Genomic DNA, 25719 nt, shown 5'->3' with positions numbered 1-25719 from the left:
AAAAGAGAATGGAATTGGCTTCTTTGGTGAAAGCTACAAGTTCTTTTTTAAGGTTCTGTTTGCAACTTGAATGGAATTTGTAAACAGAATAGAATTGGCTTTAGTGGCCAAAAAAAAAAAAGAGAATGGAATTGGCTTCTTTGGTGAAAGCTACAAGTTCTTAAAGTGCATGTTTCTTACTTTTTCTGTAATGCATGGCAGTGCTTGTACACATTCTTTTGCATATTCCTTGACTTCTTGTATTTTCATAGTTCCTTTTCTTTCAATCCCATTTCTTTTATCTCCCTTCAAATGTGTTTTTGTGAAGCGGATTCACAATCTCATGCTTTCAAATGTGTTTCTGTGAAGTGGGTTCACAATCTCATGCTTTATATTGAGTGCAGATAAGAGAAGGTTAGCGTGGGAGACAGAGGTAGAGTGACTCAGTCTGATTGAGAGGAGATAATGGACCCTTTCACTGATATTGTGTTTTCTTGGTCCCTTGATGACATTTTCAACCAAGATCTTTACAGGAACAAGGTATTTGCTTCCACTTTTATTAATAAAATCTACTCCTCGTGTCTTTGTTAATTAAAGGAAGTATTTTCTTATTTTCTTATCTAGCTGCTCTGTAGTCTGTGTGAAAATTTTTATGAGATTGTTATTGAAGCTTTTTTTTGGAATGCTTAGTTAGAAAGAACCACAAAAAGAAAAGTTTCTACAACCTTAATAAGCAATTCATACAGTAGAGGTTTTACTATGGAAGGAGGATTGCTTTTCAAAGTATCGCACTTTTCTTTGGTAGCCTTGACACAGTCAGGCAGAAGCCCATTTCAGTTTTCTAATTTGCCTTTATACCAAAATGGGCAAATGGTAAAATGGAAAATGTGTATATATTGCTAATTGTATGAAATATGCATGTATAATTTTCTATATATAAAGTCTACTAAACCTTTAGAATTCAATAAAAAAATTCCTATTTTGACAAAATGATGTTGGATTACTAGCCTCCTCAATTCTATTATTATGAATCTTATGGTACCAATTACCAAGATGTTTACAAGTATAATTTGGAAACCCCGCTTGATCAGACATATGCTTCTCAAGACATAATTTCTTGTAGTATTCTTTTTCTGTGTTTTAAGAGATGATTTACAACATATCTTGTATGAGACATGAGACATCCTCATGCCGTGGTTAGCACTTTATTGCTTCCAAGGACTGCGGATACAAGCTATTTGAGCTTTTATCTTCTCCTCATGAAATGTTATCCATAGCTTTATCAAACAAGTAGTACTGACTCTCTCTCTCTCTCTCTCTCTCTCTCCCTCTCCCTCAATACTTGTTTTGGACCTTTTTTTTTTTTTTTCTAGGTGGAAAAGATTCCTGAATCATTCCGGTCAATTCAGCATTATTTTGGGTCTTATGTATATCCTTTATTGGAAGAAACTCGAGCTAAAGTGCATTCAAGTATGGAAACTATTGACAGAGCACCTTTTGCTAAAGTAGTTGCTTTTAAAGAATCCGAGCCATGTGGAACAAAGCTATATGATATTCAGGTTGATGAGTGGCGAAACCGGTTCAGTGATCGTGGCAAGGAACCATACAAAACTTTGCCTAGGGATCTGTTTGTCTTAGCAGAGTCTAAACCTGAAACTGTTTCGGATTTACAAAGGGTAGGGAGGTCATGGGCTTTTGTATCAGTCACTAATGTCTCAGAAAATGAGGATGAGGATGATAGTTCTCCTATTCGTTTTAAAGTCAAGGCCTTAAAAGAGGTTGAAGTCAACAATAGCACTCAGACATCATTGTTTGTGGTTTTCTTGGTGAATTTAACCACTAATGGAAGAATATGGAAATCATTGCACATGTCCAGAAATCTGAAGATTTTCAAGGAAGTTCTATGTACTGATTATGTGGTAAGACCTTAAGGATCAATACTGTTGTTTTTGTTTAGAGTTAATATTACATACACTAACATTGGAGCTATTCATGGTATGTGAACCATGCATAATGCAAGATATAATTTAATACTCACCAACATCATACAAAACACTCAGCGTATTAATTACTTTATTCATTTGTATTTTCGACACAATGTTTTGCCGTTTAAAGTGTAAGAAGAAAAATGACATTTTATCTCAACTTTGGAACAATGTTCCTGCTTTTTGTGTATATCTGTACAACACCAGTTATGTACTCTCGATTCTTCTACTGAAGTAATCACATAGGACTGACTGAATCTTATGCTTGATAACAGGCTCGGACAAAGTCTGATCTCTGTATTGAAAAGAAAGAAGGCATCCTGTGTAAGAGGTTAGTTGAGAGCGTATCGTCTGGATTGAATCAGTCCCAAATTGGGGCCGTTTTGGCCTGTCTTGAAATGCTACATTGTCATGCCAAGTCTGCTCTAGAACTTATATGGGGTCCACCTGGGACAGGAAAAACTAAAACCATCGTTACTCTGCTTTTTACCCTGTTACGGATGAATTGTAGGACTCTTATTTGTGCCCCAACAAATGTCGCAATAACTGTAGTTGCTTCTCACGCTCTTAAGATGGTGACTGAAGCAGATTCCAATGATTTGTTTTGCTCTCTGGGAGAAATTCTTCTATTTGGGAATAATGATCGACTCAAAGTTGGTCCAGACATTGAAGACATATATTTGGATTACCGTGTTAAAAGGCTCGCAGAATGCTTAGGGCCACGGGCTGGTTGGAGGCATTCCTTTGCTTCCATGATAGATTTTCTTGAAAATTGCGTTTCTCAATTCACCAAAGAGAAAGAACAGATTAATGTTCGTGAAATAAAAGCGAAAGAATGCAGAAGTGACACTGAAGTTAGCAAGGGGAAGTGCAAAACATTTCTTGAATTTTTCAGGGATGGATTTGTTTCTGCTGCATTACCGCTAAAATCTTGTATTTCTACCTTCTGTACCCATATAGCCAAAAATTACATTTCGGTTCAGATTTTCCAAAGCATGGTTTCACTCATCCGCTTAGTTGAGTCCTTTGAATTATTGTTGTTTCAAGGCAATGTTGTTTCTGAGTCACTGGAAGACCTTTTCTCTTTTTCTGAAGTTGAAGATATGTCTGAGTCATTTGTAGATAACTCATTTCTTCTGTGCATGAGGAGAAGAGAATGCCTTTCAGCTTTACGTACTCTAAAGGATTCTCTTAGGGAACTTACCCTTCCAAATTGTATGAACCAAGAATCACTAAGGGAATTCTGTTTTCAAAGAGCTTCCTTAATATTTTGCACTGCATCCAGTTCATATAAGCTTCATAGTGTGGAAATGGAGCCATTGAGCCTTGTGGTTATTGATGAAGCTGCACAGTTGAAAGAGTGTGAGTCAACAATACCCCTGCAACTTCCAGGTGTGAAGCATGCTGTTCTTGTTGGTGATGAACGCCAGTTGCCAGCTATGGTGAATAGCAATGTATGTTGATGCTACTTAGGCATATATATGTGTGCATATATTTTTATCCTTTGCTTCTCTTATCCCAATTTTTATTCTACTTCCTATTCCTATGCAACTATTATCTACTTTCTTTTCGTCTATAGGTTTCTCATGAAGCTGGTTTTGCAAGAAGCTTGTTTGAGAGGTTAAGTTCAATGGGTCACTCAAAACACCTCCTAAATATGCAATACAGAATGCATCCTTCAATAAGTATCTTCCCCAATTCAAATTTCTATGATAACCTGATCCTGGATGCTCCAAATGTTAAAAGAAGAAGCCATGAGAAGAACTATCTTCCAGGGTCAATGTTTGGTCCTTATTCTTTTATAAATGTAGTTGGTGGAAGAGAGGAGAAGGATGAGGATGGACATAGTCGAAAGAATATGGTCGAGGTTGCCATTGTTTTGAAAATACTGCGGAATCTGTACAAAGGTAAATATGTTTTAGATTTCCTTGATAAAAATAAATATGATTCCCTTGAGATTTTGTTCCATTGTAGAATAGTAGCGTCGTAGTCATTTACTTATGAGTTTATGGTTAAAAAAATATCATTGTTCAGCTGGTGAAACATAATTGGGTGATATACATAGAAAATCACATGTTAGATCATGAATTATCTAGCTCATATCAATCTATAGGAGAAAGTTAAAGATTTTCTAAGATATATTGAACTGTAAGAAATGTTAAAATCTATTTTAATGTCCTCTTCATTATAAATTTGGGTAGACTGGAACATTTAGGAGCTGAAAGAGATTTTTACCATAATTGTGTTGGTTTTTGGATAACACAACTGAACATTGAAGAATTGTTATTTGTGCCTGATCCCATTTATATGAGTTAAAAAAAAATAATAATAATCTTTAAGTAGAAAAAAAGATTGAGCACTTCTCATGTAAATTCCCATGCCTTTACATTTGAGTCTTTGACCCATTAAGCCTGTCTTTAGTAGAGGTTATATCTCAAACCAGCATACAAATGTCAATTACAGGTTGCCAGATTCTTTTGCCTGTGTTTTCTTCTTTTAATACTGTTTTGGCTTTCTCTTTATTTGCAGAATGGGTTGATTCAAAACAAAAACTTAGTATTGGTGTAGTATCTCCTTATGCTGCTCAAGTCGTCGCAATTCAGGACAAACTTGGACATAAGTATGATAAACTTGATGGCTTTGTAGTGAAGGTGAAGACAGTTGACGGGTTCCAGGGTGGGGAAGAGGACATAATTATCATGTCCACTGTACGGTCCCATGGTCACCAATCACTTGATTTTATATCAAAACCACAGAGAGTTAATGTCTCTCTTACAAGGGCTCGGTATGGTTTTATGTAATCTTGTATGCTTTTCCATCCATATTAATTAGTTTGGTGATAATAACTACTGGTCCTCTGATGACTGCAGGCACTGTCTGTGGATTTTGGGGAATGAAAGAACTCTATCTGATAGTGAATCTGTTTGGGAGTCCTTGGTCTGTGATGCCAAACGTCGTCAATGCTTCTTTAATGCCGATGAAGACAAGGATTTGGCCAAGACCATCATAGAGATAAAGAAGGAGTTTGACCAGTTTGATGATTTGCTTAACGCTGACAGCATACTTTTCAAAAGTGCTAGATGGAAGGTAAATCTCTTGGTATTTCCTTATTTTTTTCTTTTCTTTCTTTGTTCCCCCCTTTCATTTCCAAAAAATTCCTACAACTTGTCAATAGGTGTTCTGAAAATGGATTATCTGGTTTATACATACTTAAATTTGTTTTTGTTTTTTAAATTTTTCTCTTCCCCAAATCCATTATCTTTAGGTACTTTTCAGTGATAACTTTCTAAAGTCATTCAGAAAACTGAAGTTAAACCGTTTGAAGAAGTCGGTACTAAATCTTCTACTGAAGCTTTCTAGTGGCTGGAGACCTAAGAAGCGAAATGTAGAGACAATATGCGGATGCTCTTCACTGATCTTGAAGCAATTTAAGGTTGAAGGTCTATATATTATTTGCACAACTGACATAGTAAAAGATTTGAGATACATTCAAGTATTAAAGATCTGGGATATACTGCCTCTGGAGGATATCCCAAAATTGGTAAATCGCCTGGACGGTATTTTGAAAAGATATACAGATGATTTTATCAATCACTGCAAGGAAAAATGTCTTGAGGGGTATGTTGTTTTGCATCCTAGTTTTTTTTCCAAATACGCCTGAATTTATATAAAGATACAAATGTTTTTTCATTTTTGAATATCTAACTAGTTATTGATTTTCTTTCATTTGTGACCAGTGATTTGGAAGTTCCAATGAGCTGGCCACTATCTTTGGATATTGTCCAGTTTAAGGATTTTAGCACCACTGAGACGCAGAGTGATTTAGTTGATGACATTTCTGATGGCAGAAGTTATGTTGAGAATTCAAAAGTCAGCGAGAGTTTGTTGCTGATGAAATTTTACTCCTTATCATCTGGTGTAGTGAACCACTTGCTGTCTGATCGTGAGGGTAGAAAATTGGATCTTCTATTTGAAGTTAATGACAAAGAAATGGAAATCATCCTTTATCATAGAAGTTCCTTTATTGTTGGACGGTCAGGAACTGGGAAGACCACTGTTTTAACCATGAAATTGGTTCAGAAAGAACAATGGTACCAATTGGCGGTCCAAGGATGCTATAGTACTCAAAATAGCAAGGTTGATCAGAGTCCTGCAGCTACTAACGAGGGAATTCTACACCAGCTTTTTGTGACAGTGAGCCCTAAACTATGTTTTGCCATCAAGCAACATGTTCTACATTTGAAAAGGTACGCGGGTTATTAAACAAAATGATAGTTACTGTTCTGTATTATCTTTAAAAGTGATTGTAAAGTATTATATTATGAATTATAAGAAAACATTATTCTTGGAGCATAACATGCAAAATTAATGGCTCTTGGCTTATAAGCCACAACGAGCAATATGGGATTAAGATTCTGGTTTGGATGCACCATATTTCTTCTTTTAACACTACAGACTTAGGACATTTAAATTGTTCTGTAATTATCAACTTCACATCAGCCACCAGAAGCAGCATAATTTTGACATACTAACTTTTTTGCTTTTTAATTTGTCCACAGCTTTGCATGCAGAGAAAGTGATTCAACTGAAAAAAGTTTGATTGGTATGGATGATTTTGATGAGGAGGAAGCCCAATTTAAGGATATTCAAGATTCATTTCATGATATTCCTCCCAATTCTTACCCTCTTGTTATAACATTCCACAAGTTCTTGATGATGCTTGATGGAACATTGGGTAGCTCATACTTTGAGAGATTCCTTGATGTGAAAAAACTTGCGCCTGGTAAATTGCGAAGTTCAAGATCAGTTGCGTTGCAGACATTTATAAGGACGAAGGAGGTCAATTATGAGAGATTTAGTTCATCTTACTGGCCCCATTTTAATATCCAGTTATCAAAGAAGCTTGATGCTTCAAGAGTCTTTACAGAGATTATATCGCATATAAAAGGTGGCCTGGGAGCCATAGAAGCTGGTGATGGTAAACTCAGTCGGGAGGATTATGTTCAACTGTCGGAGGGCCGGGTTTCCAATTTAAGCAAGCAAAATAGAGAAGTAGTATATGATATATTTCAGGTTTATGAGAAAATGAAGATGAAAAATGGTGAATTTGATCTGGCTGATTTTGTAATTGATCTTCACCGTCGACTCAGGCATGAAAAATATGAGGGTGATCAGATGCATTTTGTTTATATTGATGAGGTTCAAGATCTTACGATTAGTCAAATTGCTTTGTTTAAACATATGTGCAGCAATGTTGAAGAAGGTTTTGTTTTTTCTGGTGATACTGCACAAACAATTGCAAGGGGTATTGATTTTAGGTTCCAAGATATAAGAAATCTGTTCTACAAGAAATTTATATCGGAATCAAGAAGCAACAAGCATGAGGAGAGGAAAGAAAAGGGAAAAATCTCAGAAATATTCCATTTGACTCAAAACTTTCGTACCCATGCTGGTATATTGAAGTTATCACAGAGCATTGTGGAACTGCTCTATCGTTTTTTCCCCCTATCTATTGATGTTTTAAAACCGGAAACCAGTTTTATATATGGGGAAGCTCCGGTAGTGCTTGAATCTGGAGAAAATGAGAATACCATCACAAAAATTTTTGGAAATACTGGAACTGAAGGTGGAAATATAGTTGGCTTTGGAGCAGAGCAGGTGATTTTGGTGCGAGATGATAGTGCTCGAAAAGAAGTTTTCAAATGTGTTGGGAAGCATGCTCTTGTCCTGACCATAGTGGAGTGCAAGGGCCTTGAGTTTCAGGTGATTACAATAATTTTCTTATTTATATTTTTAATCGTAGAAAAGCTATGACCATTGATGATTTTAATTTAAGCTCTTATGATTACCTGATTGTACTTTTTTCTCGTTTTTTTTTTTCTTTTGCTTGCAAAATCTTTTCTGGCTACGTTTTTTTCAGGAAAGTTTACTGGCTTCACATTTGAAAATGATTAGTTTCTTGCTGCAATATTTATTAAAATTATGATATATTCAGTCCATTGGATCTTGATAACATTTATATATATGACCATTCTGAAGGATGTACTCTTGTACAACTTTTTTGGCTCATCACCTTTGAAAAATCAATGGAGGGTGATATATGATTACATGAAGGAACAAGATTTACTTGACTCAGCATTACCTCAGCGGTTTCCAAGTTTCAATGAAGCCAAGCACAACATTTTATGCTCTGAACTGAAGCAACTATATGTAGCTGTTACTCGTACAAGACAGAGATTGTGGATTTGTGAAAATGTAGAAGAGCTCTCCAAGCCTGTGTTCGACTATTGGAAGAAGAAATGTCTTGTGCAAGTTAGGAAACTGGATGATTCACTTGCACAGGCAATGCAAGTTGCAAGCACTCCAGAGGAGTGGAAGTCACGGGGGATTAAGGTTTGCTTAATTTTTCTATGCAACTTTAAAAGCATTGTTCATGGCCAAAAACAAAAAAAAAAACAAAAAAAAACTTTAAAAACATTGTTGTTGTAGTAGCAACTAATTTATAATATTTATTATTATTATTTTGATCATTACCATCATCATTGCCAGTATAAGCATCATAATCATTTGTGTTGTGACACCATTATGTTGAGTAATATTAATCTAACTCATTCTATTTGTTTATTGCAGCTATATCATGAACATAATTATAAAATGGCCACAATGTGCTTTGAAAGAGCTGGTGATACTTATTGGGAAAGAAGATCCAAAGCTGCTGGCCTTAAAGCTAATGCTGACTCTATGCGAATGTCAAATCCTGAAGTAGCTAATTCCATTCTTAGGGAAGCTGCTGAAATATTTGATGCTATAGGCAAGGCAGATTCTGCTGCTAGATGTTTTTCTGACTTGGGAGAGTATGAAAGAGCAGGTATGACTATTTAACAACAGCTGTCCTTTGCCTGCCAGCCATTTATATGACAGTGAAATGGCAATAGCATTCCGTTGATAACGTTCAGTTTATTATTTGTTGGACTTGAACCTTCATATTTATTGCTTGTCTCAAGTACAAAGTTTTATTTCTTTGTATAATTTGAAATATTGAATCTTTGCCTGTAATGCTGTGTACCACTTAATTTTTGAAACCTTTATCTTATATTGGTGCAGCTAGGATTTATTTGGAAAAATTTGGTGAGTCCGAACTGGAAAGAGCTGGAGAATGCTTTTATCTAGCAGGATGCTATGAAGATGCTGCAGATGTATATGCTAAGGGCAATTTTTTCTCCGAGTGTCTGACTGTTTGTGCCAAAGGAAAAATATTTGAAGTGGGTTTGCAATACATTAATTATTGGGAACATCATGCAATAGAGAACTATGCTGTGGCTAGAAGAGGAAAAGGAATAGATAAAATTGAACAGGAATTTCTAAAGGGCTGTGCGTTGCACTATTATGAGTTGAAGGATAACAGATCCATGATGAAATTTGTTAAAGCTTTTGATTCTATAAATTTGATGCGGAACTTTTTGAAGAAATATTGTAGCCTTGATGAACTTCTTTTGTTGGAAGAAGAATTTGGAAACTATCTTGAAGCTGCAGACATCGCAAAGCTAAAAGGAGAGAGTCTGCTCGTAGCTGATTTCCTTGAAAAGGCAGGCAAGTCCAGAGAAGCATCATTACATATTCTGTTCTATGTGCTTGCTAACTCTCTTTGGTCATATGGCAGCAAGGGCTGGCCCATAAAGAATTTTTCAAAAATGGAGGAGCTTTTATCAAAAGCCAAGTCATTTTCTAAGAATGAGACAGAAAAATTTTATGAGTTTGTTTGCACTCAGGTTGACATTTTATTAAGTGGGCAGAGTAACTTGGCTGTGATAAAAAATCATATGAATGCTTGTCAGAAACATAAGAGCAATGGAGGTGAATTGTTATGTGCTCGTAAAATATTGGATGCTCATCTTTCTTCAAACGCAAATAAGTATTTGTGGGAAGAAGAATTGATTGCTGATCTGATAAAGTGCTCAGAAGACAGAATATCGAAAAACCAGGTTTCTATGGATTCACTCGTTTGCTTTTGGAATATGTGGAAGGATAAAATTGTTCACATAATTGAATATCTAGGATGCCTTGAAACGCATGATGTTAGTGAACACAAAAGTTATGGAGACTTTTGTTTTGATTACTTAGGAGTGTGGAGGCTATATCATAATCTGAGTCCAGTCTATGTTTTACTCATCTCCGGAGCTGATTGGGTTCGAGGTCTGGACAAAAGATATTTCCGGAATCATGGGAAGTTGGTCTCTATTGATTTTCACCAGCTTGTTTCGGCCGCTCAGAATTATTGGAGTTCAGAACTGCTCTCTGTTGGTGTGAAGGTTTTGGACAAGCTTGAAGTGCTTTACAAGTTTGCAATCAAGAATTCAGATCCAATCTTCTGCCAAAGCAGGTCTTTGACCCAGATATATGAGGTTGCGATATATCTTTTGCAGTCCAAATGTTTGAAGCGAAGGTATCAAGATGCCGAGACACTGCAGAGATTTGTAACTTTTTCCACTGAGAGTTTTGTTGCTTGCATTTTTCCTTTAGATTGGAGGAAATCATTGAGGCATAATATAATATCTCTTAGAAGAACCAATGCTTCAAAGAGTGTGATGAAACAAGTAATAGTTGAATATACCAGCTCGAAGAACAAGCTGTCTTATGGGCAAATTGGAAGGCTTGTAATGGTTATTCTCGGGTCTGGTAAGCTGAATGATGATGGACTGTATGAAAATCTTGTGAAAAAGCTGGACTGCAGCCCTCCATGGAAGGAGTTTGTTGAGAATCTCTATGGGAATGTTGGACCTGTTAATACCATTCAAGAACCGAGAGAGGTGTCTGTTATGCTCCATATAGCTCTAATTGAAACTTATACAGCAAACTGGAGGGTTTATGACTACATATCACCTGGTTGCTTCTTGTATCTTGTAGAGCGCCTTCTGTTTTCTGAAAGCTGCTTTCAAGGTTTTGTTATCACTACAAGTTCTTGTTTTATTGAATGGCTTATGTACCAGGAGGAAGACACCGACTTAAGTTCCATAGTGGTTGATGTTCGACCATCTTCCGCAGGCATCCTTAATTTTGTGCGTGATGTGGTTCGGGAGTGCCTTTATAATAAGGGGAATATGATTGAATGGATTAAAATGTCCAGTGCAGATTGGGAAAACTATTTTTCACTTCTCATATTGAGACTGGTCATTGTGTTATGCTTGCTTTATGTGAATTATGGGATGTGTTTAGATATACTCTTTGATTTGCTGGGGAGGAGCTCTATCACTGAACAATTGCCAAGGGAATTTTGTGACGCACTTAAAAGGAGTAGGAGGCACAATTCTCTTAGTATTAATGTGTATGTGCTAGCTTCAGCTTTTAAGAAGATTGGTAATACTTTGGTAATTGCGAGTTTTGGGTTTGATTGTTTAAGGTTCTTATGTTCTGATGCCATTTTTGTCAACATGAAGGTCAACCAGTGCAAGGATGACATATTAAGAATATTGATTTCTGAACCACCCGTCATTCAAGCTTCTCAATGTGAAATTGGATCTGCTGTAGTGGAAGGTAAAAATACTTGCAGTATCCAATGAGTCATATCCGAAGTGTCCGCAAGCTGATGCTGTTTCTGGAACCCAATGTGGCAGTATAGAAACTGGAAACCAGGGGAAGAAAAAGGGCAAGAACAAGAAAAACAAGAAGAAAGGAGGCCGTAAATAGTCATCCCATGCCCGGAAATATATGCTACGGTGAAATATATGCTTGTTTTTTTTTTTTTTTTTTTTTTTTTATATAAATCAAACAGATTGTCATCGAGTATTAACATTTTATATGAACATTACAGTTTGTGATGTTAGTGATTGTTGGATGCAGCAGCTTAAAAGCATAGCAAGTTCATTTATAAAGTAGCGTTATTCAAGTGACAGATTTTGATTTGAATGCCATAAGAAACTGTTATTAGATTGAAATGTGAGATTATGTGACAACAATATGTCAACTTGTATAACATTAGACCTTTGGTGTATGTGATTCATTGTATTATCATGGGTTTTATCAACGTGATTATACAATGAATCGCTAATTAGATGTTGGAACTTCAGCCAAACAAAAATTGCTGGAACTGGGGTGGAAATAGTTTTCTGACTATAATGGCAAAAAGAACAATGGTTTACTATACTTTCAAAACTATAATGGGGAAATAGTGTTGCAATTGGTCTTGCATCGTGAGGAAAAACCGAACTTTTGTAGTTTGATGGCGTGTTTTCAATAGAATAAATCGTGGTTTCATGTTGGGATTTAATGTCAAGGCCTTAGGGTATTGCTCATTACATCCATCAAAATTTATAATAGAAAATTAAAATTAAATACCAAATATCAATAATTTTTTAGTAAAGCAGTAAGACACTAATTTTTTTTAGTTTAGGTACTAATCTAGAGTAAAACATTTTGGATTAGGTCACAAATCAGTTTGTTATACAGCTGTGACTGTCGAACAGTTACAGTTGTAATTGCCGAACAGTCACAGTTGTGACTATTTAAAATTTATAAAAAATCAAAATTTTTAAGGATTTCATACTTTTGATTTAGATTTGGGGGATAAAATCCTATAACCCAAAGACTAAATATTAAAGTTTAAGTATTGCAAATATTGGAAAATCAACAAATCAATAAAAAAGTTATGACTGTTAGACAGTCACAGTTCAATATAACCATGTTATCTAAAGTTGGTACCTAAACTGAAATTTAGTACCTAAAGTGAAATAACATAAATATTTTAGTAGTTGAAATGAAAAAACATTATAATTTGGTACCTAAAGTCAATGGACCTAATTTATAATAGCACCAACTAATATGGGATTTTTTTTAAAGGTATAAATGTCAAAATTATCCTTGTGGTTTGCCTCATATTTCAATCTTCTCTCAAATGGCCGTCAAATAAAGTGCACGTGCAGGTTATGTGGAGGATAGAATCATACTTTCGGGTTGATTAGTTGTTAATCCCATAGGTGTGGGTCACAATTCTACCCTCCATGTGACTTGCTAATGCACTTTATTTAAAACCCATTTGACGAAATTCTAAGTTTTGAGTAAAATTGAAACCACGAGAGTAGGATTGAAATATGAGAAAAACCATAAGAATCATTTGTGACTTGGCATTTGTAAAAAAGGGCTTGTTGGAAAATTAGTCTGATCCATCACCCACATCTATGGGATTTTTGTGTAAATCCTAGAGATCCAAATTTGGTTTTAAGTCCATAAGAAATTAGTATACGCCGCTACGAGTACGTAGCATTTTTCGGGACATTTTTGATTGACCGATTGAATTTTTGGCGAGTGTTTGAAGTTGGAAACGTGTGAGAAAATAAGTGGATGAGATGACAGGATCTCAACCATTGATCAAGTTGATCAAATGGGTGAGAAATTGACAGCCAAGTAGGAGTGAGAGAGGGGCAGTTGGCGCGTAGGAAGAATGGAGAAGCGAGGAGAAAAAGAGAGAACTCGGTGGATTAATCAAGAAGCTTGCACCGAGGGCTCGGTGGGGCCACCGAGCGATTGACGGTCCGGCGAGGGCTCGGCAAAGCTACCGAGCCCTCAGCGTGAATATATATATATCCCCTCCCAGCTTGTTTTCTGACTCTTGCGCATCACTCTCTCTCAACCTGCAACTCTTTCTCTTCAGCAAACCTCACCCTTTACCCGCAAACACATCTTTTAGATTAATCGTTCGATTTACGTATTGAATTCGACAGTGAATTCAATAGTGGATTTGGATTGATTACTCAATCCTTTCGTAAGATTTCCAAACTGAGGATTTGGTTATTTAATTTCTGATTAAGGTTTTATTATGATTTGGATTGAGATTTAGATTTAGATTTCTGATTAGAATAACTGTTCTTGGTTAGAAGTTAACTAAGGATTACATCAGTTTCCCAATATTTGGACCCGGTGAAGTAGAGAGCTGTTAATTGGATTTGTATTGTGGATATCAAGCTAAGCAAAGGATTCCAGGTAGGGGGAATCTCACACCCTGCTAGTGGCCCTATTTTACTGCATGTATTATCCTAGTATATACTGAATGCATGAGAAATTTGCATAGTTCGTGATTGCCATCTGTGGCGTGGTTTTTATCTTATATTGTGATAATTGAATTATTAGGATGACTTGAAAATAAGTGGTTATATAGTTAGGTTGGTAGCAGTCAATTTATCTTGGCGTCCAATCTAAAGTTGTAGTAACCAGGAATAGATACTCTCGCTACCAAATCAGTTTTTACTGATGATCCAGGTAGGGTGGTAGTTGACCAATTTTGAGTTCGGTAATCAGGTATTGTATTAGGAACGTTTCGAAATGTTTTTAATGATTGTTTGAGCATGCAAATGGTTTCGAACTAATATTGATTCTTTGGTTGTGCATTGTGCTATTTTGATGTGTTTCACTGGCTATGTAGTATAAATATGTTCGTACTATCTTTTAAACCTAGCCAGGTCCCCTGAGGGGAAGCTATGATCGTATGTGATGCTTACCCCTTTATTGTACTCTTTGAGTGTAGAGAACGTAGCGGTTGATGACTTGGACTGATGGTGCGGCCTTGATACTTGTCAAGTCTCCAATTTGTCAGATTTTGATCCTTTCTTTCTGGGCAAGTCGGTTATGATCTTTGTGGGTCATTTTTGCTATGTAAATTAGCACACTGTTATCTTTTGGGTTGGTTTTGTAAATTATCAAATATCTATTTTCGGGTTGGTTACTTTTGTAAATCTTGAATATCTTTATTTGTATGTTCTTCGAGGTTACTTTTGAACTTATCTGTAACCTTGTTGGGTTGGTTTAATGTAAACACTTTATTTACATTTTGTATTTCCGCTGGCAATTTATCTCTGATCCAACCAGTTTTCTTTATAATTAATAAGGCTTACCTATTTTGAAAATATTTGGGAGTATAATACTTGGGGTTTGAGTATTATATTTTCGAGTATTCTTAAGGTAGGTGCTGCTGTGATTGACCCAGATTTTGGGGCGTCACAGGTTTGAAACTATTTCCCACAACCAAATCATAATTTTTGTTTTTCCACCGATAGAAAATATCTTTATAACATTCCCTGAACTTTAAATCATTATACCAAAATGCAAAAGCACAACTAGTAAAATAGTCCTTGATAAATCAAATTCAAAATACATAAAATCAATCAAATCTTTCTGACCATAAACCAAAATATGAAATAAACCATATGCATAAAATAAGAACTAGAATTCTTTCCAAAACCCACCAACTCAAATAAATTAACATGTAACTCTATGTTTTAAAACATATTCATGAAAATATTTGAAATCCAAATCCAACACCATTTATCAAATTCCAAATCGAATTCAAGATAATAATATAGTTTAATTAATGCAATTTCATAAATTCATTTAAAAACCAAAAGTTCACTCACAAACCCTTTTAGTTCAAACCAACTCAATATAATCAAGAAATGAATTAAATAAGAATATATTCATGAATTTTGTAACGACCCGACCCAAATTTCATTAAAAATTTGAATTTTTATATAACTTTGATTTTAAGAGGTTTTTTTTTTAGGATGTTGAATAGTGAGATCTCGTATTTTTCTAAGGATTATTTTGAAAAATATTTAAATATTTTGGTAATTTATTTGAGAAATAAAAAGGGTTTTGGGTTAATTATTAAATTTTTTTTTTTAAATTAGTTTGACCCAAGGTTGACTTTTTTATTTAATTGAATTTTGACTTTGAGTTTGAGCTTGTTAGAAAGGTTTTGAACACACAAGCGTGTAGACGCGAACCGTGCGTCGATCCGAGTAAAATTGCATTAATGGGTTTTAAATATCCAAAATCAGAAAATTTTGTTGATTTCTCACTCTCTCTCTCCCGCGCCCCTCACTCTCGCCATTTCCCTCTCTGACGCGTGACGCCGTGGCTGAGGTCGGGCTTTGGCCTGCCACCATCGCCGTTTCTCCCCCGATGTTGGTGCAGCCCAGAAATTCTCCCTAGACTCGCGAACCAGCTCAGGCCGATCAGAGCTGTTCGTTGTTGACTCGCCGTTTTCGGTGGTTTTGCGACCCAATTCCAGCCCAGACCTCCTCCTCTCGCCAAGCCGAGCACGGTGGTGTGCTCCAATTGCTCATCTGACGCTTCTCGACGGTGAATTAACGCTGTGAAGGCCGGCCACTTCCGCTGCCAATTTCAACCGTTTCTGGCGAGATTTGACCGTTGACCCAGTTACGAGAAATGATTCTTTAGGTTACCCACGGCCTCCGTCGCCGCTGGCACTGTTGGAACCGCCACTTTTGGCGGTGGGTTAGTGGTTGTTTGACCCAATTTCGTCCAATTGTAGTCCTAGGAACCTTTCTAGGTCTTTTTGGTACCTAGCTCAGGAATTCTATTTCTGATGCTGTTATGCTGTGGGATTGGGAATCTTAGTGTGTTGCCGTCCAAGGGCATTTCTTTCTTTTCACGTGGTTGCACGGTGAGTGAAACTTATCGAATTGTATTGTAAAGTATCGTGAGTGAATTGTCTGTTTTGTGTGATTGTTGTTATATGTTAAAAGAGGCTAAGTATAGGATTTGGATCATGAGAATGAATTGACGAGAATTTTGAGGCTAAGGGATTAATTGAGAATTTTAGAGATGCTTTGAGAATAATTGCTGAATTATAGAAGAAATGTTTATTGTCGAGATTAATGATTGATGATTAGGCAAGTGTTATACAGAATGATCAAATTAATTATTGAGTAAGTAGTGGTATGATTTGAGGATTCTTAATTATGTTTGTGGTATTATGGCTTATACTGATTATGGAGAGATTGAAAAGTGTTGGTTTATTTGATTTGGAAAAACTGAGATTGTTACTCGAGGTATACGCTGATTCTTAACGTTGGTTTAAGTGTGTTGTTCGGATTGGGATTTCTTGTGGGAAAACAAAAACTTAGACCTCGTTCGATTAGGAGGACATATTGATCATTTTTACCTCTTTACTCGAAATTCATATATCTAACTTCCCAAATTATTAAAGTAAGCGTGTTTTTATACTAGGTCGATATAGCTTCATCTCTTGGCTATTCTAATGGCAAATAAGTGAGGAGTCGTGAGTAGGACTTTTATTTTGGAAATGTTACATTGAATTTATGTTTTAATTTATTTTAATTATTTTTGAGTTTTAATTGAGAAATAATAATTCATGAGTTAGTTTATTGGATTCGTGATTTAAGAATCATTTTCCATAAGCTTACTTTAATGTGCTTACATGAATGAAAATAATTTGATTTGTGAAGTGTGCATGAGCTTAGAAATCATTTATGAAATAACTGTATTGATATGAGTTAAGGAAATGAGATTTTGAGATTATGGTCGCATTGTATGATTTTCATAAGGAAGGTTTATGAAAATGGTTTTTGGACATTATTCTAAGTTGTTTATGATTAAAATTTCTATTTCTTGGGAAATGATTTTGATCGAGCGGCTTTCACGATTTGAGAATGATTTTATTTAAGCGGATTTATTGGAAGAATTATAATTTCAGTTTTTATCAGGAGTATTTTTGAGATGTGGTTGATTGAGATATCCAAAAGCGGTTTCAAACCGCCATATTAGTGCCCCCCTCAGCAGGTATAGATTTTCTCTGCACTCGCTTAGAGATGACTCAGCGGTGTACGACCAACATTTGCTCTGACCTTGCCTAATCGGCGGTGTATGACTAGCATTATATATTGCTCTACACCTGTCTAGTCGGCGGTGTATGACCAGCGTTACATATTTGCTCTGCACTTGCCTAGAGATGACTCAGCAGTATATAACCAGCATTAAAAGTGTAAACGACTATGCTGGAGTCTCATCTCATGCTAGTCCGGGTAGTCCTATTAATCTTTCGGGGGATGAGTCCCCGAATAACGGTTTTGGGAGCACGGAACGACCACCCAGAAGGAAGGCTGAGAAGTGAAAGATAAAAAACGTGAAAACCACAATGAAATATTCAATTATTGGAGATGTTGGAAAAAAGGAAAGACACAGTTAATGAAAAAAAAAAAGAGCAAGATCATGTAAACAAATTGGAGATGATGAGGGAGAGGCTCGAAATGGATAAAGAGAAGGTTCGACTTGATCGTGCTGACAAAGAGGAGAGAATAATGAAAATGGATCTCAGTAAATTGTCTCCTGATCTCCAACAATATTATCATCATTGTCAAATGAAAATTCTTAGAATAAATTTAGGTGGTGTGTGAAGACTTGTTGCTGCTTTGATGAAGACAACAGAAAGAAGAACTTTTACTTTTGATGTTGCTCACATGGGACAGTTAAATATGGTTGGAAGTGGTACGTCAAGTGATTATATACATTGTGCCACATTTACTTTTTATGATAAGTTTTTTGAACTTGATGCTGACAATGTTTATCCAATGTAATGGCTAACAGAGTATATGCAGAATAAAGAAAATAGTGTTCATCCGATAGTAAAAATCAAAGAACAATATTAAATATATAGATTGATATATAATTAAAAAGCAGAGAACAATATTAAGCATATATATATGTTAAATCACATGTGAGACCCTCGAAGCTGCCACAAGTGCTCCACAAGATCATGTTGAAGCTATGAATGAGTTTCTCTATTCCGAATGCAATGTCGATTCTGAATGAATTGCCTAAAATTTGGTGTGCCATCATGATAAACTTCCACATTTTCTTCAAGTCTTTTATAAAGATTGATATTAGGTATGTAATTGAAAGTATCATCTCGTTCATCTTCAATTATCATATTATGCATTATAATGCAAGCTTTCATGATATTAGTGAGTGTTTCTTCATCCCAAAAACGAGCAGGTCCACGAACAATATGAAAATGCGCTTGGAGAACTCCAAATGCGCATTCAACATCTTTTATTACCGACTCTTGCATTTTAGAAAAATGCTTATCTTTGCGTCCTCGAGGATGTGAAATTGAATTTCACAAAAGTTGACCAAGAGGGATATAAGTATCAGCCAAATATTATCCCATGGTATAAGTATGACCATTAATTGAGTAATGAGCTGGAGGTGTGTGATACTCGGTGAAAATTTTGTATGAATTTTGTGCGATATCATTTTGCTTTAGGTTGCACGTTTCTACTTTTGCTAGTTAGACGTGACCACTATCTCTTTGTTATTGTACGTAACTTGACTTATTAATTTATGTTTCTACCCTCTTGTAACTTGTTGTTTTTGCTTGTTTTTGATTTCCATCTTAAAATTTTTTTTTTATTTTGTTTGTTTGAGAGCGCTATTGACCCGACTCCTTGAGCTAGGGTTAGGAGGGTGAAATAGTAATTTCACTTCTCTAACTTGTGACGTGGCGTGAGTGTGAGTGACGGGACAAGTGACACGTGTTTAGGGCCGGACCTAGGCCAAACTATTTAATTTTTAGGTGATGGTTTTATTAAATTGGGCTTTGCTTAATTTAATAAAACCTAGGATTGCATTTATTTATTTTGGACTCTACCAAATAAATGTAACAGCCCATTTAATTCCCACAAGTTTGGGAAAAGACCCACTTGGACCAAGCATTGTTTTATTTTTTTTTTGTTGGGCCACTTAAACACTAAACCCAGTCCACTTAACCTAAACATCCAACTAAACCTTTTAGACTTACTTAGCTTAACACGTTAAATGCTAGGAGAGGAAGAGACTCCTTCAGACACACACACCCAAACACGCCAAATAGAGAAGAGACGTTTTCTCTTCCAGTCCGTTCTCTCTCTCTGTCATCTTCTCCGGTGAATTTTCTCTCCAGCCAAAACACCCTAGCCACTAAAGAGACAAACCCACAGAGAGTGAGAGAAAGGATTTTCGAAACCCTAACCACTCACAAGAATGCACGACCATTCAGAAGCCATTCCTTGTTGCCTCTGACCAAAGTCGAAAATCAAAGGAGGAGCCTTTGATTTTCTGTTACCCTAAAAAATTAGGGCAGAGATTGCCGAAATCTTTGAACAAGAACACTGAAGTATTTTTAATAAAAATTGTGGGCGTGCCACTGTCTTTCGGCCAATAAGCTGATAATTGAATCAATTGATATACTGCGCCGTGAACTGATAATCTAACCAAACGATTGTCCGGCGAAAAAGGAACAGGAAACTCGCCTTCGTTCGATTGCCTTGATCCTCAAGGACTTCTAATTACTTGGTGTGATAATAACAGTGTGCTCGAAGGTAAAGATGCAATGAATATATGGATGCTTGAGTAATTGGATATAACGAGAAATTATGAACTTTAATGTAAAAAGTAGGACAATCTGATTATCTTGAAAACGAGTAACAATGGTAGTTCTAATGAAAAATCTCATGAGAAAAAGACGTGAAAAACCAGAATTAAAAGCAAAAAATTGATACTAAGAACGAAGGGATCCTAGAAGAGCTAAAACCAAAAGAACAATCTGCTTGAGAGCTTGAAGAACTTGAAAGAGTCGAGATGCTTGATCTGAGATTTGAGTTGAGTTGTGTTGGAGAGAGACTTTTCCTTCTAATGCCTTGCTTTATATAGTGATCAGCCTCTAGGGTTAAGAGACCATTCCTACTTAACTTTAGACTTCTATTTCCTTCTTGATTTTTTCTTTTCTTTACTGAATTCTTGCCTTATTCAGAACTCCTAATCTCTCAAGGACTCTTAGTGGGGCTGGACTTCTCTTAATTGATCTTTTCAACTTGGGCTTTATTAATAAAAGGATGGGCTTGGCCGTGATCTCGGCCTAAAACTAAAATAGGGCGTAAACAGTTTCCCAGCAACCAAACGCCTTTGAAGTGACTTTGGAACGACAGAGGTGTAGCACATTGGGTGTATGAGAGTCCAAATCTGGTAAGGATTGAAACCCAACACTCACAATTAATCCCAAGTTGAAGTTTTTCTTTCATTAATTTTCATCTCTTTGGTCACTAACCCTTTGTCTTTCCAAAAATCCAGCTGCATGTTGAATCTGAGATGAGAGGAAGGGACATTTGGTAAGACTTGAACCCAACCTCCCACTTATCATCTTTTTTTAGTCTTCCCAACGTTAGATTATTAACTGTGAGTGTTGGATCCTCATATGCAAGACAAGAATCGAAAAGGAAACCCCAAGAGGAGCAGCCTTTGATTTTCGGATTGAAGAGGAAGGGCTGAGTTGAGTTGTGGGTGAGTTCTTGACTTCTTTAATTCTTGATTCTTGTGTTTTCAAGTAGTATGTGAATCCTAGAGCTACTGTTTTAGTTGGTGTTGTGCATGCCTTGGCAGTGATCGACACTTGAGGAGAGAGTGGTGGAGTGTTGCATGCAAGAGGAACCTTTGCTTCTCTTTGAGATCAGTTGGCTTCGAGCGTAAGGAAACCTTTTAACCTTGTTGTAACCTTGGTTTTACTCCTGGTTTATGTCTTGATGTTAGCTTAATGGAGTTGATAAGTCGAAACCATCCAAAACCAAAACTGATTTTGTAAACCCGTCAGTGACCTTGCTGTGTTCTTTTTAAAACTGTTACTTCTCAAAAAGGTATTTGGCCAAAATGTTTTAGTCACATATACTAGACATCCCCAATAAAATTTAGAGCCAAGAATCACTTCAATCCGAGCTCTGTGTGATTTTTAATGATTTTCCTAAACCAGTCATACTTTCAGCAAAACTGCAGTTCCGAAAACCTAAGACCTACCCCTACTGTTTTGATCCCCGAGCCTTACCTGTTTGGACCTTTGATCTAAAATTAAATAGAGGCAAACTAGACATGCAGATAAAGCTTTTCCAAATGGAATCACCTGATTTGAAGCTATGGTTACGTTTTTATACATCTCACAATCTGGACTTGGAAATCTGATACCTTACTGCACTTTCAGATTTTCAAGCCTAGAATAATATTTCGAAACCCTGTCATGCCATGCTTCAAATCTCTTGATAAATTTTATACATAAACATATGCATGTCTACTTTGTCCCTGTCAATTTTCAAAGCCTTTGGACTTCCCTAGATTTTACTAAAAATCCAGAACCAAACCTGCCCTGAAAACCTTGTCAAAACACATTGTTTTGTGTAATCGGGTTACACCCTCCTTAAATCCTTTTCCCTTGAGTTTCCAGCTAAGTCAAGACCCTCTCAAAGGTATTTCCAACTTTGGTTTTAACTCGGATGGTGGTGAACTTATTAACTAAGCTAAGTGGCACATTAGGCTATTGTTTTGTTTCCTAAAACTAACTTGGAGTCTCTTGAACTTAATTGGTTAGGAGTTTGGGGTGCTGTTTGAAGTGGAAGCTAGGTGCAAGTAACTTTTCTAGGTACGGAGGCCCTACTTGACCTTGTGTGGACTTGTGTATGCTTGTCTATTGTTTTCCTCCAATTAATTGATTGTGACCTCTATGCTTGAGTTGTGGCCTGTTGTAAGATTATTGCAGGGCTACCTTGACCATATATTTGAGTGTTATGCCATGCCTTGTTGCATGTTTACTTGCTGCCATGATTCTTGTGTTTTAGAATTTGTCGACATGTTCAGGCATGTTGATGACTTCAACTTGCCTCAACGGGGTTGAGAAATTGATTTGTGCATTGTGTGAGTTCTTGGAAACCTTGTGGTTAACAATGGGATGGAAGGAGGAGTGTCAAGGTTGACCTCTCTACTTCGATTGAACTCATTTGCCCTATACTTGCTGTGTTGCCCTTTATTTCATACTCTCTTTTACCCTTGTTTATTTAAGTTGTGTTTCTTGTTTTTCTTTTGGGATTTAGAAGCATGTTTAGGGCTGCCCCTTGTAAGCTAGGGACTTATTAATTTATTTAACACCTAGATAACTTGACCCTTTAAAATTAATTTTGAGCATGAAACCGGCTAGGATAGTGTAATTCCACTTTTAGCCTTACTTGCGTGATTGTTTTGTACTTGAACCCTAGAACTAGGTTAGGATGCATAATCGGTTAAAGATAGTTTTAACGACCTAAACAAGATGTTTTGTGATGTTTGTAAATAAAAGGATAGAAGTCAGGGTTTAGTGAATTGGCCTAATGAACTTTGTCTTTTGATTGCTCTCGACTTGTATCCTAACATGACTAAATAATTTATATAAATTTATAGATTGGTGACAAGGCTAATAATCTTGTGTGGTTAATTTGTATACCTGTATTTGTTCACCTACTTTTTCTTGCTTTGGTTAGAATGGTATTCTTATTACATGAATATTGTGATTGTGCATTTCAAGCCTCAAATATTATTCACGTATACATGCTAGAGATTTAGCGTGGTTGATTTGTGTGCATACATGCGACGTATTTTGGATTATAAAATGTGATCATGCATACATGCATGTTGGATATTATCTTCATTATATGTGAACTAATGATGTTGAAGTGTTTGGACCACTAGCTTAAGAGCGAGAGGGCCCATGAGGGTTTGCTTTGGGTTTCGATCCCCTAAACTACTGGTAGGTCCTAGTGGGCTGTTTGCCCCCTAGGTTGCATGCGGTTAGACTGCCATTTTTATGGCAACTGTGTGGTTACTCTGTTGAGTATGACTAGAGAGCAGGTTGTGAAGTTATCAGAGATGCACTCTTTGGAGTGGATGTTCTTGCTACTAGGGATCAGTTTTTACTGTCTAGTAGTGGGCCCAATATGTTTTGGTGTTGGCTAGGTTGGTTCACTATTTGATAACAGGTGATTGATATTGCTTTTGCGGAATGGCAAAGGTACGAGTGCATTGGATTAGTTCTGCATGCAACTTTGAGTATTGTCATGCATAAGCATTATCCATTTTTTGATTGCATTAATTATCTATGTCTCATATATTGCTGATTGAGCATAATTATTTAATGCCCGTGTATTTTTGTATTTATTTACCTGTTGTTGGTTTCTGCTTGTACTCGGGGTTTGCTTTGCTGTTGTACTGTATGTTTTCCCTATACTGGCTTGCAAAAGCTTACCAGGTTGTGGTTTGCCCGATGCACCTTGGTTTGTGGTGCAGTGGCTTTTCGCAGACTTAGTAGAGAAAACGCGATGGTTGTTATTGAGTTACTTTCAGACGACGATACCCCGCTTATCTCGTTGTCGGTCGACTTTTCGAGCTCTAGTAGTTCGTCAGTGAGTACCGCACGTTTGTAGATTCTTATTTTCTTTTATTTATTATTACTTTCTTGACTTAAGTGACTAGTTTGTGGCTCATTAATGCATAAGTTTCACACATGAGAATTTTATTGTATACAACCTTTTTAGGGGTGTGTCGGGTCAACCCTGCTGACTTTGACTTTTGTTTGACCTAGGTTGACCGAGGAGTTTTTGTAAGTAATTTGATAAATAATTATCAACTTGGGCCTAATTTAATAAATGAAATAGTAACACACCGTCCGACGAGCTCGATCATGAGTCATCGAGACGCGCACTGCTATTGACTCTACCTACCCATAGTACTTCTAAGGGTAGTTCGGTATTTGAAGTAGGCTTATTCTCTTCAGTTGGTTTGGGATTGAGGCATCAGTGGTGATGATCAACTTCAGGTTAATTGTAGAGGATGCCGGCTGCCACGAGCTCAATTTCCTCTAGACCCGATTTTGGGGCGTGACAAGGTGCTTGTCCGTTCTCCAAGTCTTTAAATAAATGTGATCGCTTCAACACATTGATATCATTGTGAGATCCTGGCATACCAAAAAAAGCATGCCAAATCCAAAGATCATAAGAAGCTACTGTTTCAAGAATAATAGATGGATCGATCATGGATATCTCCACGTTGATACATACCTTTCCATGCAATTGGGCAGTTCTTCCACTTCCAATGCATACAATCGACGTTGCCCAACAATCCAGGAAACCCACAACGCTCACCTTGAGTTAGCAATCTAGAAATGTCATCACTATTTGGTGATCTTAGGTACACATCACCAAAAATTTCAACCACAACACTAATAAACCTTTTTAGGCTTAAAATTGATGTACTTCCATCGATCCTCACATAATCGTCAACAACATACGTCAGCTGATACTCCATACACAAGCATTCTCATACAACAGTGACCTTTTGAATAGATGACAAACCAAGCTGCTTTCTAGATGCATCTCTTTTCTGGACAAAGAACAAGTCATAAGACTCTACTGCAGATTGAATTCGAAGGAATAGAGGCTTACTCATTGTACGTAGAGTCTTCAACAAACTAGTCTTTGTAGAGTCTGTGGTGGCCTTGAACACGATCACGTTGGATAGTTATATGACCTGTAATGGATCCACGATGTTTTTTCTTTGTGCTCGTTTCTGATTTTTGCTATTGTAAAACAGCTAGGGCCAATGTCTTTAATTCATAATCAGAGTCAGAACTTGAATCGAATTCAATCAGCTCCAACCAAGGATCGTCCGCCATGGAGAAGAGAAAAAATGAATAGAGATTTAGTAATTGAAAAGATTGGGAAAATGAGATATGTACGTGTTAAAACTGAGGGGTGGAGTGGTTGTTTTGTCGAGGATAATTCAAAGGTAGGTGAAAAATTTTAAGATTGTATTTATGTTGGAGATATGCATTTATGTAGGTTGTTAATGGTGGAGTTCTGTGTTGGATTAAATATTTATCAGGTTGGTGGAGCTCTAGGTTGCAATTCAATGCATATAGATGCAACAAGTGTAAGGATTAAATGGACTGATGCCTTGTTCTACTCAGAGTCAATATTACACTTATACTTAAGATACAAGTAATAGGTTTATTAATAAGACATAAATCAGCAAGTCCATCTTAAATAGATTACTTATTTGAGTTGGACTAGGAAGACTTAGTTACTTAAAGGCCTTATACTATAAACAAGGCAATGATCCAGCA

The 25719-nt window shown here is 36.5% G+C and overlaps 1 protein-coding gene across 1 annotated transcript; it reads left to right on the top strand.

The window, feature by feature from the left end:
- The first annotated feature begins 315 nt into the window (after positions 1-315).
- Positions 316-11853, top strand: LOC147291919 (uncharacterized). Its single transcript, XM_086236752.1, is given in 13 exon segments — positions 316-519; positions 1353-1898; positions 2240-3418; positions 3544-3871; positions 4494-4749; positions 4835-5051; positions 5230-5582; positions 5702-6211; positions 6524-7727; positions 8004-8357; positions 8595-8832; positions 9069-11505; positions 11507-11853. Coding segments are annotated over 13 exon segments (7839 nt in total). The 5' UTR covers positions 316-444; the 3' UTR covers positions 11649-11853.
- The last annotated feature ends 13866 nt before the right edge of the window (positions 11854-25719 follow it).

The sequence above is a fragment of the Dryas octopetala genome, chromosome 3, assembly GCF_963921425.1.
Source record: "Dryas octopetala chromosome 3, drDryOcto1.1, whole genome shotgun sequence".
Lineage (NCBI taxonomy): Eukaryota > Viridiplantae > Streptophyta > Magnoliopsida > Rosales > Rosaceae > Dryas > Dryas octopetala.
This window is presented reverse-complemented; position numbering and strand designations above follow the sequence as displayed.